Source organism: Myzus persicae, unplaced genomic scaffold (genome assembly GCF_001856785.1).
Source record: "Myzus persicae strain clone G006 unplaced genomic scaffold, MPER_G0061.0, whole genome shotgun sequence".
Taxonomy (NCBI): domain Eukaryota; kingdom Metazoa; phylum Arthropoda; class Insecta; order Hemiptera; family Aphididae; genus Myzus; species Myzus persicae.
This window is the reverse complement of record NW_019104162.1, coordinates 78,627-96,053: the sequence shown is the minus strand read 5'-3', so window position 1 is coordinate 96,053 and position 17,427 is coordinate 78,627. Positions and strand designations below refer to the sequence as shown.

Below are 17,427 nucleotides of genomic sequence, written 5' to 3'. Positions count from 1 at the left end.
GTGCAAAACTTTCAAAATGTCTATTGGTATACCTAGTATAATTATTCAAGACCACGGGTCGAATATCGACTCACCGTATAAAGTCTTCAGCTATCATCTATTTATATTTTATTCCAAGTACATTTTGACTATGAGTTAGTTAATAACGATGATAGAATATGTAAATATTACTTCAATACCTAATGATTAAATATTAATAATCTAATAAATTCAATGTCTTCAAAAACCATAATACAATAATAATAGACCATTTTCCATTAGTATCATTTTTGTTGTACAATAATATTATATCTTTGAAATTAAACTTAACACATCTCATACAGTGGTCTACTCAACACCTAATACATACCAGAGCGGTACCAACTTGTCCAAGTTATTTTTGTTGCTTTTAAAAATGTATCTATTATTAAATAATTTTAATGTTAACCTTTTAGAGGCTTATTTATTATGGTACAGTCAAAACTCTTTATAACGAATCTGAAGGGACCAAGAGATTTCTTTCGTTATAGAGAGTTTTCGTAATAGAGAGGGTTTAAAAAAAAACAAAATTTTAATTATTTATGTATAAAGGTATGTACCTATGTAATATTATATATCAAACACATCATTATTTTTACATTATTTTATATATATTTACGTATTATATTAAATTATTATTATTATTATACATACTTATTAAATATAATTTAATTTTTATACTATACATATTTTAAACCTTATTTAAAATAGTCTGTCATCTTAGTTTGGACTTTTTTATTCGGCATTATTGCTGATTATTTTTATAGTTTATATATGTAATAGATACGATAACACGTAAATTGTATTATGAAACATAAAATATTGTTTCGTTATTGAGAGTGACTAATACGTTATAGAGAATGAATTGTCTAATGGGTTATATAGCAAACCAACCATTATTATGTAATGTTTACGTTATATAGAGTTTTTCGTTGTAAAGAGTTTCGTTATAAAGAGTTTTGACTGTATATTATATGAATAATAATAATTATAAGTGCATTTACATAATTCTTATATAGTTCAGTTATATAATAGTATTATGTATTTATTAATGCATCGTGTCAATATAATTTAATTAATACAATATTCGGATGGTTGTAAGTGTATCTAAAAAAATAAAAATGAAAAAACAGTGTGATGTAATATAGTTTTATAAATTTTGTATTAAATACCTACAATAAATTATAGTAAAAATGAATAGTTTGATAGTAAAATATCGTATTCTATTATTGTGAATAGACTTAATAATTATGTTTTTTCTACATGATGTAACTCATAATTAGTCATTCAAGGTAAAGATGCATGATAGTATACTAAATATTGTAATTTAACAAGTTGTATAAATCAGTACAGAGCGGGTAAGAACATTACGTGTTCTTTTTAATCGAACATAAGCTAATCATCTATCAACTTATCCGATAATATATTTATGCAGTTTATTTTATTATTATAGTTAATGACATTAACCTACAAACCTTGTATACTACTATTGTTTAATCTTCTGTTTTTGCTCAATCTAATACGAAAATACACAATTAATTTTTATGATTCGTGAATTTTTGATAGAACTAACGTATTTTGAACTAGTACTTACCTAAAGGGACTTTATTCATGTGTGCTTTGCAAAACAATTTGGGTGTTCTATACATCTCTTAAAAAAAAATATAAAAAATCACAGTTTAATTAAAAGTTAGCTCATTTTTTGAATATTTAGTCGAATTTAATTAACAATTATATTAATGAATCATAGATGTAGAACAGATATTATAATAAAATAATACATTTTATATAGGGTTTGAGATTTATAATTTATTGTTTTGTAACCAATTTCATAATTACCTACCAATCTGACTTTCATCTGCATAACCGGCAACAAATATCATCAGCGGATCTGAAAGGATTTGAATTAGATTCAAGTTATTATGTTTATTGTTACTTCATGCATTTTACATTTTACAATTGCATAGATCAATTATATGAAGTAATAAAATATATCCATGAATTATAAAGTCTATACATTTTAAACATGTCATTATTATATTATAGATTATTGGAAGTATTATACAACGTACTTGGTAGATTCGAAGTTCCTCTAATATAAAGTACAATATGAGATATTATTCACTGTGACATTAGCTGCAGATCATTATATAACATATTGTAAAACGTAATATATATAATAAAACAACAAGAAGGACTAGAAGGAGCATAAAAAACTTCTGGTATTTTTGGTATTTTAATAATTATACGGAGAGATGTATTGAATATCTGTATCGTTCTAATAATACTACATAGGAAAAACAATCCAATAACACGAACTAATTAGAAGTTCTCTGCTCTACATTAGGTGTCTAGGTCGCTGTAATGGATGGTATTAATTTTGAATTCAATGATATTATATCAATTTTATTCAATTTTCAATTTGATAAATATTGCCTAAATTCAACTTTAAATGCTTATCAAAAACAATGCTTATGTATTTTTAATTTTTTTTGAACTTTTATTGTGACAATATATCAAGACACTTGTATAAATTTTCATGTTTTTTGATCCAACCAATAAAACTGTATTGATATTTAAAAAAAAACAGTAATTCGTTTTTGAATTACAACAAAATTAGGAAATCGCTACAAGAGAAATTGAGTGAATATAAAATGTTATGAACATTTCAACTAAAAACTCTCATCAAAATTTAATTTGACTTTCCAGTAGAAATTAATTTTTTAATATAGGTATAAAGACTTATAAGGAATATTGTATTGCATTTTTAAATCTTAGATATAAAAAGAAAATTTTCTTGAATTTCTATCTAAACAGAATTTGCTAATTTTCGTGATTTTCACGAATTTTGTGTACATTCTAAGTTCAAGCCCTCATAAAAATTTATTGAGGATTTACGTTCAACTTTTTTTAATTCCCGCTAACAACAACTAACGATTAATCTTGTATTACATTTATAAGTCTTTTGGCGGAGTGAAAAATTGTTTATTGGCATTAGTTTAAAAAAAGGAAATAATAATCGAAAATTTCATATGCCTAAAAACAGTTAAACATAAATCAAAAAATTATATAAATTGTATGTTGTATAGAAAAGGCCATGTATCGGTGGACTTTTTTTTAAAGTTACTCTTAACTGGTTTTGCTACAAAATTTTCTTTTTTATTTCAATTTTTGTTTGTTTTTTTTCTGTCGGGTTTGAAAACTTTTGGGAATTTTAAGTTTGAACCTGTTTAAAACACCAACTTGATTCACTTTCCTGCCAAAAAAGTTGTTGTTGAAGAAAATCGAATGAATTTTCTTAAAGGTTATTTTTAAACCTTGATGACAGACACAAAACAAAAAAATAAACATTAAAACACACATCATTGTAAAATCAATACATTTATCTCTCCGCTCAGAATCTAAAATGAAAGACTATATTACATAAATCTAAACCATACACTTCTTGGGACCAATAACTATATATTATGACTTTACTCTATTCCACGAGAGAATAGACTATAATAGTTATTAACTGAAACATTATGAGTTGGTGATTAGTAAATGGTTAAAATCAAAATAAAGCTTTATTATATTCAAACATAGTATACTAGGTTTAGGTATATGTTTAGAATGATATGTTTAGAGCCGGGTGATATGAATCAAGACGAAGCAAATTATCAATTTCACAATCATCTAAATGTATGATGGTTTAAATTGCAACAATTTAAAGATGACTGCACTTGTTATCATTAATATATATTCAATTATATGAATAATGGTCGTATGTTTTTTTACTACGTATTGTAACACATTAAATCATTCATAAGCACAGTACCTATAAATATAATAAATAACTATTTTAACTTAACTATTTTGTTTACTTACTTAACGCTTGCATTTTTGTGGGAAAATCATCTTGTGGAACAAAGTGATTAACTGTAAAAATATACATTGTATTAATCATAAATATCAATTTTTAATTATTATTATGTTTAAATCTAATCAATTTCACAATCTCTTGTATCGTGTACGAATTGACGATGTATTAAAATATATAATACCGTTTAAATTATTAATTTAGTCTGAATATGTGAAGGTTATCCTTCAGTTTCTGGTCATTAATAGAATATCTGACCAAAATGACATCCACTCGATTCATGGAGTGTAAAAAATTCAATGGCTGCTACTCAATAAATCAATGATATTTAAATGAGATTCTAATTGAACAAATGGTCATTAAAATATAAGACTTAGTCAATTAATAGTCATAATTCAATAGCCCGTAGGACCTAGGAGTAATACAAATATAAATACAAGTCAGTGGCACAAAAATAGTTATAAATTGTTATTGCTATTTAGAATAATAGTCGACTATTGTTGTTAATACATATTATACAATATCTCAAAACCACAACCAATAATTCACTGTATATAGGTATTAAAAACATTTTCATGCACATCAAAAGTAAGAGGCTCAAAAACTGTAAATAAGATTCTCAAATCAGTTACAAAATCGAAATTAAACTATGGATCAATTCTATACATAATAGTTTAATATTTTATAAGAAAAAAATTAATTGTATCAACGACAGTGAATTAAGACCAGCTGTAGGAGCCTCCCGCAGTAGACAAATTTGTATTGTATAACCATAGCGGGTGGATCTATATCTGATATAAAAACGACTGAAATATCTATTAAATACATGGATAGAAAAATAAGGTCAAACATAACTACAATCAAAAAAAAAAAAAAAAATACAACAATGCAAAACTAATACATATTATAACTGCGTATAAAATTAAACAAAAGGAAGAAATGTTAATATATAATATATTTTGCATAATGGTGCAATAAGCTTTAATTAATAATACTGAGATATACTGAAGATCTGTATTGTGAAAATCACGGAGTATCTCTTATTTTAGTATATTTAATCATCTTATTTAAATTTCTGGGTAATTGTTCTTATATTAATACATATATTCATGATATAATAAATGTATATTTGTATTTGTATCACCGTACCGGTCGTTATTTAACTGCCCACGTTTATTGTTATCTGTACTCTCTAATATAGATTAACTTGAACTTCTATCTTTCATTCTCTACCGTTTTCCGTTCTTAATCAATATATGTCCACAAAGTGTGCAAAATTTAACTCAACTAGAAGACTTACATCGATGAAATTAGACAAAAAAAAAGACATTCTTGGACAACAAAATCTTGAAGACACTTTTGATACGATACGAATTAGGAATACCCAAAATCGGAAACGAGACTACATAAGTATAGTTGTTAGAGATTTGGAAAACAATTAACATTCACAATCCTGTCATAGAAGCCAGAGAGATAGCTGCGGAAAAGTTCAAATCGAATATAATTTTTGCAAAACTAAAAACAAAATAAATTAGAAATTAATTAATTCGCACCTCAAAAACAACAAAACCAAATAGAAATATGTTACCTAAATAATAATCCGTTGAAATAAAAGTATTATTTATAATCAAGCAATTTACTAGAGACAAAAGAAAACTATTCGCCAAGACAAGAACAGCTACCAAAGATAAGAAATATAACGCACATCTAAAAGAAAGTAAGTTTATATTTAACACTTTTAAAATGTTTTTATTATTTTAATGGATTCATTAAGTATGATAAGCAACATAACCAAAAAAGAAACAGTGTCACTATTAACTATGTTCCATTTTCATATTTTCACATTGCACAGTCTAAATACTAAGCACATTAATATAAGAAGCAATACGAATCACATATCTGACCTGGAGTCCATCAACGCAGCTCTGAGAGATGGTAATCACTATAGTAGAGAACTTGTAGCATTTGCATATTTGTTTAGCACCATCACAAAAATAGCAGAGTAAGAAACAAATACGTTTTATGCTGAAACAATAAGCTAGTTTTGAAATTTGATTTTGTATATAAATGTATATTTCAATTTTTTTTTGGTTTGCATATTTCTTCGATTCTATACTTTAAGATGCATATTTTAAATAGTTTATCATTTTACCAATATTTTTACCGTCCACGCTTTCATTTAATTCCATGCAGCCGACGGCGGCCTTAAGAATATTTATTAATTGTACGCCAAGTTCATTTCTCGGTGTCATTATAAATTTGTATCTATACTATTGAATTTGAAAAAAGATTAAAAATACAAAAAAAATGTTAAAATTATGTTTTATACATCAGAAAATTGCAATTATTTCCGCTACGCCACAGCGCATTTTCTAGATCATGATTGTAGCGCCACGGAAAAATAAATAATATAAATCCAAATTAATTTACTGCAGCCCACGGCCGTATGGCCTCCCACTAATGATATGGTGCGGTAGCCGGCGGTCTAAAAATTATCAATACCTAATTAGTTTTATACGGACGCCGGCGGCCGCATGGCAGTCAACGTATTAAAATATTTAATATACAACCAAAATAATGTTGAATTAAAAATTTTTTTTTTTTTTTTGAGATTCTTATGTTTTGATTTAAAGTAAAATATGATGTATTAAAAGACTGGATCACTTAGATAACGTGCAAATTAAAACATATAGATCAAACTAACTAAATCCTTCATTAAAAAACGAATAATCTCTGATTCTGGGATTTATGGATACAGACAATCGCGTGTATCAAATATTATAATATATAGAAAGTGAATGAGGCACCGAAATTTTAGTCGATGATGGATACATATGTATCACCTTGAAAATATTATTGGCCTTTAAAAAACCATTTGGCGATTGTGCAATACAAAAAAAAATGTAGAGGAAGAGTTCATATCTGATGGTGAAATATCTAAATACTGCAGTGACCATAATCATGTTCTGCAGGATACTTAAACAATATAAAATTGAAGCTGAAATACAAGTCAATAAAATGAAGGGAAAAGCCAGAAATACACGTGAATCTACACACTCAGTTCTTGGAACAATAAGCTAATAAATATCTCAGATATTCATATTTAAAGATTTTAAATCTTCGCGAAGCCATTAGTTAGTTTCAATTATTGTCGGTTTATTATCACAGTATTCAGTTTTTAATCTAAATAGTAAATTGCACACAAATTATCAAGATTTTTCTTATGTAGTCGAAGTCCATACGGTGGAACATTAGGATATGAACCTTGAGATCAAAGTTAAATTCTAATCACATTTATATTTTTGGTAATAATGTCTGCAGCTGGTCAACTACCAAGTGTCACCAGTCCCCACATTGAAAAGGACCATACAACGTTTTCGTCAAACTTAGTTATCACTTTATCAGCTTCGTCAAATCCAGGTGAGTATGATTTTAGTATTCCCGAAAAGCGATCTTAATTATGATTTACATATAATAATATTTCAATTCAACAAACATACATTTTGAACTAATGGAAAATAGTGAAAACTGGTTTGAGATGGAACTTTTTCTAGTGCTTCATTAATATTTTCCCAATTATACACTATCCACGGAATGCATTATTCAAATGTAATCAATTCTGTTTATGCTTTACTGCGTGCCAAAAGAAAGAAAACCTACAAAAGATTGTTTCGAGCAGTTTAATCGATTAATCCAAATGTTAACCAAGATGCTATAATGATTTATTACGAAAAAGCAGCAGTGAATGCAGTAAAATACTTTCAACTGCAAATATGATTTTTTTGTTTTGAAAACTTTTTTATAGTTTATTTGTAAAAGCATATAAATATTTTTTATAATTGACATAATTTTTAACTGCAAGTATGATTTTTTTTTAAATCAATAACTATTAGGTATTTTTTTATTAAACTGACAACATTTTTTTTTTTTTAAGACATTATTATTATTTCAATTACCTACCGAAAACTTTTTATAGTTTAGATGGTTATTTTAGATTTTTAGTGCTATTTTGCTTCAAAATAATTGTTTTTCTATAAGTTAATGACGCGAATATGTGCTGTTATTCCGTATTCGGTGTCGATTCTTCAGACGAGAGCGGTATCATGTATTCGTGTTTAATAGTTTTATTTATCAATTTTTTTTTTCTAACATATGTTTCAAACTTCCTGGGTACCTTTAAACTGTAGAGTTTATCTAGATATGTACATTATTTATATAATGACAGTAAATTGCGATTAAATACCAGTTGTCATTTTTTTTTAACACATGTATCAATAATAGGTATGGCAAAAAATACAGTGTGTATGGTTTATACGCTTACCCATATAGGCATTTTAAACAGACATATAATCGTTATAATACAAGGGCACTTGTGACATGTCCTAGAAAAATAATATGCCATGTTCACTGGTAAGTGGTTAACATATCCCCCTTTTAAAATAAATACAATGTAAATTCAAAACAAGTATAATCTTGACGGTGCCTCTCACTGGTATCGGTTCTGTCGGTTTTTGTTTATGTTCACAAATGCTTCTGTATTTTTATAAATATTTTATTGGATTGAAGGCAAAGCTTTTTGTTTGAAAATATTATAAACATTTTAATCGTTCTATATGCGCTTTGGATATTACCTGTAAAAATACTTCTACTTAAATATTAAAAATAGTTGGGTCGAGCATAATTATAAGTAAATGTCTATAATATTATTTATAGGATTAACATTACATATTTAATTCATCATCATCAAAAATTTAAATATTTTAAGCATTTATTTTTCATGAGAATTTATAATTATTATATTAATTTTGTTTATTTATTTACAATTTACATCATAGACATATTTATATAATATATAGATATAGTGAAATGTCTATGATTTAGAATAGCGCAAGCTAACTGTAACATGTTTTCGGTATATTTGGTATATCCTCATATATTAAAATATTAAATAATAGCTAATATAACAAAATTAACATGTATCTAACAAATAACTTTTTTCGTTTTTTTTTCAAATATGTAGCTTAGGTGGTTATTTTGGATTTTGATTGATTTTCTGCTACATTACAAATACTTTTCCATGGTTTATTGACACGAATATGAGCTGTTCTTGCGTATTCGGTGTCGATTCATCAGACGACCGCAGTATCATGTATTCGTGTTCAATAGTTTTATTTATCTGTTTTTTTTCTTACATTTTTTTCGAACTACTTAGGTACCTTTAAATTGTAGAGTTTAATTAGTTCTGTACATTGTTTATATAATGACAGTAAATTGCGAAAAACTTAAAAAATACCAGTTGTCGTTTTTTTTTTTTAATTGTGTATCAATAATAAATATGGAAAAAAACACGGTGCGTATGGCTTATGTATGTAAACGCCTGCCTATAATATAGTCATTTTAAACAGACGTATAATCGTTATGTAAAGCTTTTCACTCTTCATTTTCTTCAAACTTTTATTCTCCCCATCCAAATATTTTTGTCTTTGTAAAGGCAATCATTGAAGCACAGGCAAGTACGTACATTGCAATAAATAATACAGAACATGATAAATATATTTCAAATAGATCATATTAATTTTAACAAAAAAATTAACAATCAGTTCTATTATTAATAAATACAAATCTGGGGAGATTACCAGGAAAGAATTTTTTAAATGAGTGTGTTATTATTATGCTATAATAATTTAACTTGCAACTTGAATTAAAAAAAAAAATTTATTTGTATTTTATTATATCGACCATACTTTTAAATAACATAGTGCACATTTATCTCTAATCAAATAAGATAATAGTTGACTATGTTTTCTGGATTTACAACAATAAATTATTAGGCTATACCTACATATTTGGTGAAAATGGATATAGTAGAAGAACCGAATACGATAAACTGTATCTATGAAGTCGTAATCCTTTAATTGGATGTACTGTAGATAGCGATAATTCTCGAATAATAAATCAAATATGTTATAATAAGTAAGGCCAATTATTAACCTTATTCATTTCCAGTTAGCTCTGGGAACAAAGCAAATGGTAAGTAGAAATTGTTACTCAGATGGTAAATGGTTAAATATTCTAACAATACGACAACCATTTCCAATGTTGAATTTACACTACCAACTGAGCTCATTGTTAGCTGGAAAATTATGTATACTTTAGATTTATTAAATTATTATTTACCGATATCTTTGTTTTGATCAGCAAAGGTAAGTACTTTTTACCACTCCAGTTTCCATTGATCAAATATTCAATATTTTCTAAAAAAAAAGGGTTTGGTATTGTATTTAAGATATTATTATCCCGAAAATAGATTGTGATGAAGTAACACTGTGATAATTATTATATTATCATTACTACAAATATTATTTATGTTTCTTGTTTTTCTCTCTAATTCACATGAAGATGCAAGCCTGGGCAAGTTAATGGTAGTTTTTAACTGAGTTAATTTAACTTGATGGAAAAGATTTTAAAAATTTTTGAGCCAACAGTTAAAGAATTTTTTTTTAAACTCAGTTCAGTTAAAGGTTATATGAACATTTTCCCTTAACTTATTAACTTGAGTTAATTAATTTTTTTTTTTAATATCCTTATAAATAACCAGTTATATGATATCAAATAATAAAAATCATAAATATTATTGAACTTAGGCAATAGCCAAAAACCAAAAGAATGCAAAATACAGATATAAATACAACCTTTTGATTTATTAGTTATTTATTTATTTATTTATTTATTTATTTACCTACATATTATACATTTTTTTAAAAATGAAATAAAAATAACACGGTATTAAGAAGTATACTTCATTTTTAACTTTTTCAGAGAACTAAAACTATTAGAAGTCTTCAAGTCTTCAATTAGTATGGACTGAATGTGTTATGGAAATTAAAAATTGTATAATTAAATAGGTAATTTAGTCAACAATAAACGTACTTCACTGGGCCCTGGCACTGACATCATACTATCATAATAAATATTAATAATAATAATAACACAAAAACTGAAACCCAATATTAAGTATTCTACATTTAATATTGTAAATCTTGCGTACTAAGACAGCCGAGAACGAAAAGTGAACCCATGTAGGCTATGACTATTCTGTCTACAGACAATATTGGCTGTTTATAAATCATTATAAATCAATTATAAAACATTTGAAATATAAATATTAATATATATGAGCAATAACCTAATCGGTTTTAATTTAAAACTAACTTATTTATGAGGAAAATATTATATAATATATTCTTGAGAATTGTGCATTTGAGATTTCTGATTTGTATCTAAATTACTATATCAATATAAGTTGATATAGTAATTATAGATATAATAGTTGATCAGGTTGCTGAGTCAGTTATCGACTTACACCACGACTGATGACTGATACCTAGACAATCGAGTATCGACTAACACTTTTTCATACATTTTTATAAACGAAAAGGCACCTTACAAGTTACATACGACAGGAGACGGTTCAAATATCAATTTACACCAGTCCAGACGGATTGCTAGAAGCTGAAACATTTAACATTTCCCGCAAAGCACCGAGCCTTATCTCTAATCTTTATCACTTATCCTTATCACCTCCTCGAACTTTCGATTTAAACTTTTATTATTATTACAACACTGATTCCAAAATTGGTACCCACTTTCAGTAACTCAACGGGCCCCCGAGATTCACTTACAGCTATATAATATTTTTATTATTTTTATAGATGTATAATTCGGGTACACACAAATATATACATTAATCAAATATTGTATGGTGTATAGTAAATGCTAATACAAACATTCAGTGAAAATTTCATCTTTTTTAGAGTTACACTAAAAACCAAAATTGTTTTTTTCAAAAACTAGTTTTACTTAAAAATTCAAGTTTTTCCTTAATTTTATATTTGTTTTATCAATCGCGTTTGAAAACTATTTTGAATTTCAAATTTTGACCTCCCAAATGCTACTGCTGAAAAAATTCGAAGCACTTTTACTACCACAAACTGTGATGACAGGAACAAAAATAAATAAATAATTAATCACACATCAATGTAAAATCAAAACACTTATAATTGCTCTGCGCAGAATCTCAAATTAAAGATACATTTACATTATATATTTTATTAGGAATTAATAAAATTATTAAAATTTGATAGAATTCAGCAAAATCTCGAATACTTAAAAATTATTTTGTTTTTGAATATTTATAAATTATTTTCCACCATCCATTCAAGTGTTTCACACAAATTTACTCCTAAGGTTTTTGTTAATGTCGACAAATGCAGCTGTATTTTTAAAAATATTTTATTGTATCGACCGCAAAGCTTTTTGTTTGAAAATGTTTAAAACATAATAATCGTTCTATATGCACCTCAAATATTACTTGTAAAAATACTTAAATGTTAAAAATGTTTGGGTTGAGAAACATAATTATATGTGAATTCCTATATTATTTTTTGGATTAACATTACGTCTTTAGGCCACCATCGTCACATTTTTTAATATTTTGCTAATTTATTTTTCATGAGAATTTCAAGTTTTTAAATTAATTTAGTTCATTTATTTATAATTTATATCATAGACATATAGATATAATATAGATATAGTAAAATATTAAAATGTCTACGATTTAAAATACCGTAAACTATAACTGCATCATGTTTTAGGTATATTTTGTAAATCCTCGTATAATATATTAAATAACAGCTAATTTAACAAAAATAATGTGCGTTCAACATATAACTTTTTGTGTTTTTTTCAAATAGTTTAGTTTAGGTTTGTAAATTTAACATACAAATTATGTAATTGCTTACAATCGTTCCCCGGTTGTACTCAGTGCTGCATTAGTTAAATTTTTTAAAAATTTTCCTTCAAAGTTTAAAAGTCGTATTATCTTGCATTGAAATTGTGTGTAAAATATTTTCTTTAAGACCTTTTAATACATAAATACATAATTCTTCTTATTTCATTTTCTTGACAGTTTTCCCACACAAACCTTCAATTTCTGTCATAAGGCTTGAAGTGGATTCTGATTCCCCCTACCTCCTGTTTTCTAAGGCTGTTCTTAAAATAATTAATGTGTCCGATAGGCTATAGGTTGGTATTGATCCATAAAAGCTTCTTCTATTCCCTACCATTTCCAATTATCTTTCACCTTGTTGAAGTTTTCACTTCTACCATGTGGTCTTAAGCACACACATTTTTTGATTAAAATTATTACTTAAAGTTTATTGTTTCCTTCAAAAAAGACAATAACTATAATGAAAAAAATGTAAAAATTAATTCAATAATTATTAATTATTATCAATCTAATAAATTCAAAATTTTCATAATCATAATTCCATAATATTGGCAAACTGCTCAGTGTTATTAAAAAATATTGTTTAAAATACATCGTCAGTAGACGGACCATTTACCATTAGTATCATATTTCTTGTACAATAATATATCAATGAAATTAAACTTAACACATCCCACAGAGTATTCCATTTAATACCTAATACTGAGCTAAGATTTACTGACTTGTCCATGTTATTTTGACGTGTTTTAAAGTGTATCATTAACAAAATCATTTTACATTTTTAATGTTAACCTTTTCAGTTCTGTGTTGTCCGCCGTCGAGCACGCACGTTCACTGCGTTGCGCACTCAATTCTTATGTTTATATTTAATTATGTTCACGTGTTAGCACCATAATACGCAGACCCGCGCGTCTGGCCGTCTGTTATGTCCCGCGCTACTACACCGAAGTCGTCCAAACGGAACTTGTCGTCCTCCTCCTCGTCAAATTTCGGTTCAAATCTCAAAAAAAGCAAGTCTTATGTGACGTCAAATCGGTTTGCTCCCCTCTCCGTGGCTGATAACTTCCCCGAGGTTTTTAGTCCCCCTCCCGTCACAGATTCACCTTCGGCTCAACATAAACCTATTGCGCCACCATCAAACCACCTCGTCGGCGAAAAGGCTACGTTCGAGTTGATTCCCGGGTCATTAGATGGTACGTACGAGTTGATTCCCTATTGTTGTATATCAATTATCAATAGATTGCAAGAGTAAAGAGTTTACGACAGTATAAAGAGTTTGACCGTCACACACAACTCGCTCTTATATCCACCAAGACCACGCGTGAATTTACAAAAAAAAAAAAATTTAAGAGAAGAGATGTCACGTTATACTGGTAATCTCATTACCAGATACCAATTTATAAAAACAATGTGTTACAAATTTTTACCAAATTACTACATTTTTTTATATTTTTTTACCTAGTTACTACTAAATGTTTTTAATAATAATATAATTCAATAAATAATTAATAAATAAAAATTGATTGACATCATGAGTATTGAATTCAAAAACACTAAATAAGATTCTCAAATCAATGATAAAATCGTAATTAAACTATGGATCAATTCTGTACATGTTAGATTCCTATTTTAACGCGGAAGTAATGTGCAAGCAGTCCCCGTCGGTTCAAAACGGGAGAAAAAAAAAAAGGTTCCTATTTTATACAAAAACAATAATTAGTATCAACAACAGTGGATTGACTAGGTGTAGGAGACTCCGGTAGTAGACAAATTTGTATTTTATAGACATAGCTGATGAATCTATACTTGCAATACAAATGACTGAAATTTCTATTAAATACAAGTGACTAGAATAATGAGGTCAAACCTAACTCTTATTAAAAAAAAAAAAAAAAATACAACAATGCTATCCTATATTCATAACCTTTACATAATACAAAAGAACTCAACAGTTAATTTATGAAATTTTATTAATATACATAGACAATGCGACAATGCTGTTCTACTAAAAATAAAAACACTTAATGTTAAATAATTTAAAAAAACAGGTACTATTAATATCTATTAGTACTTCTTTAGGCGCGTTTAGCACTTTTTGTAGGTAATGAATTGAACTGAGCCGTGCTCGCTTGGCAGAATTAGTTAGGTTAGGTTAGGTGAGATTGTGTTGCTTAGAAGGTTAGGATGTGTGTGTGTGTTTTTTTTAAATGTATTAGTTTTTTTAGATATTTAGAAAATACATTTCATTCAAAAATATTCATTTATAATATTTCAGTTACCATAAACATATAGTTTCATTTTTAGAGTATGATGATGCATATGAAATCCCCTCAGAGCAAAATTCAATGAAATAATTTATACACAATTATAATTTAGTACATTGTTAAAGTTATTAATTTATCAATATAGAACTCAAAAAAATTTGTATTTCGTATTAATAATTTCGCCTTGTTGAAGTTTTCACTTCTGTCGAGTGGTCTTATGCACACACATTTTTTTATTATTCTTTTACTCCTATATATCCACGAATAAATAATTTGCACTTTTATATTTTATCTTCTTTTTCCGTGCTTTTTTTACGATTGTTAAATAATAAATTATTAAATTAAAGATTAAACTAAAATTTTACTAATATGAGGCAGTACCTCTGTAGTGAATTGTGCCAATATTATTAATATACCTATCAAAGAATCCAATGAAGTATAGTGACATTCAATTGTCAACAATACGAGTATAATACATAATAATAAAAATTTCAATTGAACTTATTAGTGTTAATTTGGATAGTTGACTTTCATTAATAATAGTGATGACAATTGCTCGGGCATCCCATAAGTCTTAGTCCTCACATCAGATACCTTTTAGTAATCCGTCACAAAAGACTTATGTTCGCCTGGGACCTTAAGACAGTAGAATCCAAGTATCCTAGTCTGTTATTGCCCACGCACACCTTAAAGCACTCACAGAATTTTCTCGACGAACCTATTCACCTCCCGTTGAGTGCTACATAATAAAAGTAATTTACATTGGTCGATGTGCGAAAGAAGTACGTGAAAAATTATTTTGGTGATCCGTGATGCATTGTTTCATTTTATGTGCTTGACCCGTTCATTTAATGTATACTTACAAAATTGTGCATCTATACTTTCTTGGTCTTCATAAATAGAATAAAGTTGACCTATAAAAAAAATATATTTAATTATACATATATCTCAGGTCTTAATTGTTTTAAATTTCGATCTAATCTCGTAAAGCCATTTATGAACACGATTGGAGCATAAATCTTATATTTCATATTTAATTACAAATTAAATAAAAGCCTGATGCAATGAACTGCTATATGACACTCAATACAATAGTAATTATTTAATGTTGTAGTTACGTTATTTAAACGATGTTCTTTCCAAACACTGAATTATATAGCATTATTATAGGCTATAGCCACTGTATATATGGTTGTCACATCTTCTTTATCTTTATAAGCTATATGGCTACATCGTAGTATAGTAAGGTATAGTAAGTTCCAAGTCCAACGACAATGATAAATTACACTTAGGTACACGAATGACGAAAAATGCCTACCTTTATAATAATTGCAATAATACAAAAACGTATATTTTAAAACGATTTCTCATAAAATGTATCTTATTTTTGGGTAAGAAGAACGAATGTTACTGTAAAATAAAATATGTTAAAATTATATATAGGTATAGACGATATCAACAAACCATTAACTCCGACTAAAACGTACGGAAGATCGAGAAATGAAATGACTAAGCTTATTTTTCCAAGCCCATCTTCTATTACAGATACCCCTAAAAGAAAAATTATTATAAATGACTTAATAGATATGCCAACACCAAATTCAAAAAGGTTGATTTACGCAGATGAAGATGACACACCAAGAAAAAAAAAGTTAAAATTAAAAATAGATCAACAAAAAATTAAACTACGTAATAAAAATATCCGAGTTTGTAAATTAAAACAACGTGTAACACGATTTAAAACTCGTAACACATTACGAAGTCTTATGTATTCGCATCAATTTCGATCAAAAAATGCAAGAGCAATCGTAACAATGCAACTTAGAAATAAGCAAATACCTTGGACACTAGAAGAAAAAAATCTGGCTTTGACTTTGTTCTACAAATCCCCAACAGCCTACAATTTTTTAAGGCTACAAAATATTAACTTACCAGCTCCATCGACCATTCGTCGTCGGATCGAACAGTCAACATTTTTACCTGGCTTAAGTGGAACATTTTTTAGTCACATTAAAAAAAAATTTGAACATAAAACAAACAATGAAAAAAGTTGCAGTATAAGTTTTGACGAAATGTATTTAAAAGAATTTTTAGAATATTCAAAAGACTATGACTTCATTGAAGGATTTGAAGATTTTGGACATTATGGTCGAACAAATAAAAGTGCGAATTGCGTAATGGTGTTTATGGCTCGAGGATTGTATTCGCCGTGGAAATTTCCAGTTGCTTACTTTTTGGCTCATTCTGGAGTAAAACAATAATTACTAAAATATATATTATAAAATCAATGGTAGTAGTTATAAAGTATAAAAATATACAATAGATAAACATGTAATTTTTATTGATGTAAATTATAATAATAAACACTTATAAAAAGTAAAAAAGTTATATTAGGTAGTCATTGATTTTTAACGCGAAAACTTAAATAATTAATTCAACTTATGAGTCAAGGTACCATTGTATCCAATTATATGTATGTTATGTTATATATATGAAAT

The 17,427-nt window shown here is 27.1% G+C and overlaps 1 protein-coding gene across 1 annotated transcript; it reads left to right on the top strand.

The window, feature by feature from the left end:
- Positions 1–16,743: 16,743 nt before the first annotated feature.
- LOC111039475 lies at positions 16,744–17,190 on the top strand. Its single transcript, XM_022323017.1, has one exon. It carries the CDS (start codon positions 16,744–16,746, stop codon positions 17,188–17,190), a length of 447 nt encoding a protein of 148 aa, XP_022178709.1.
- Positions 17,191–17,427: the final 237 nt, after the last annotated feature.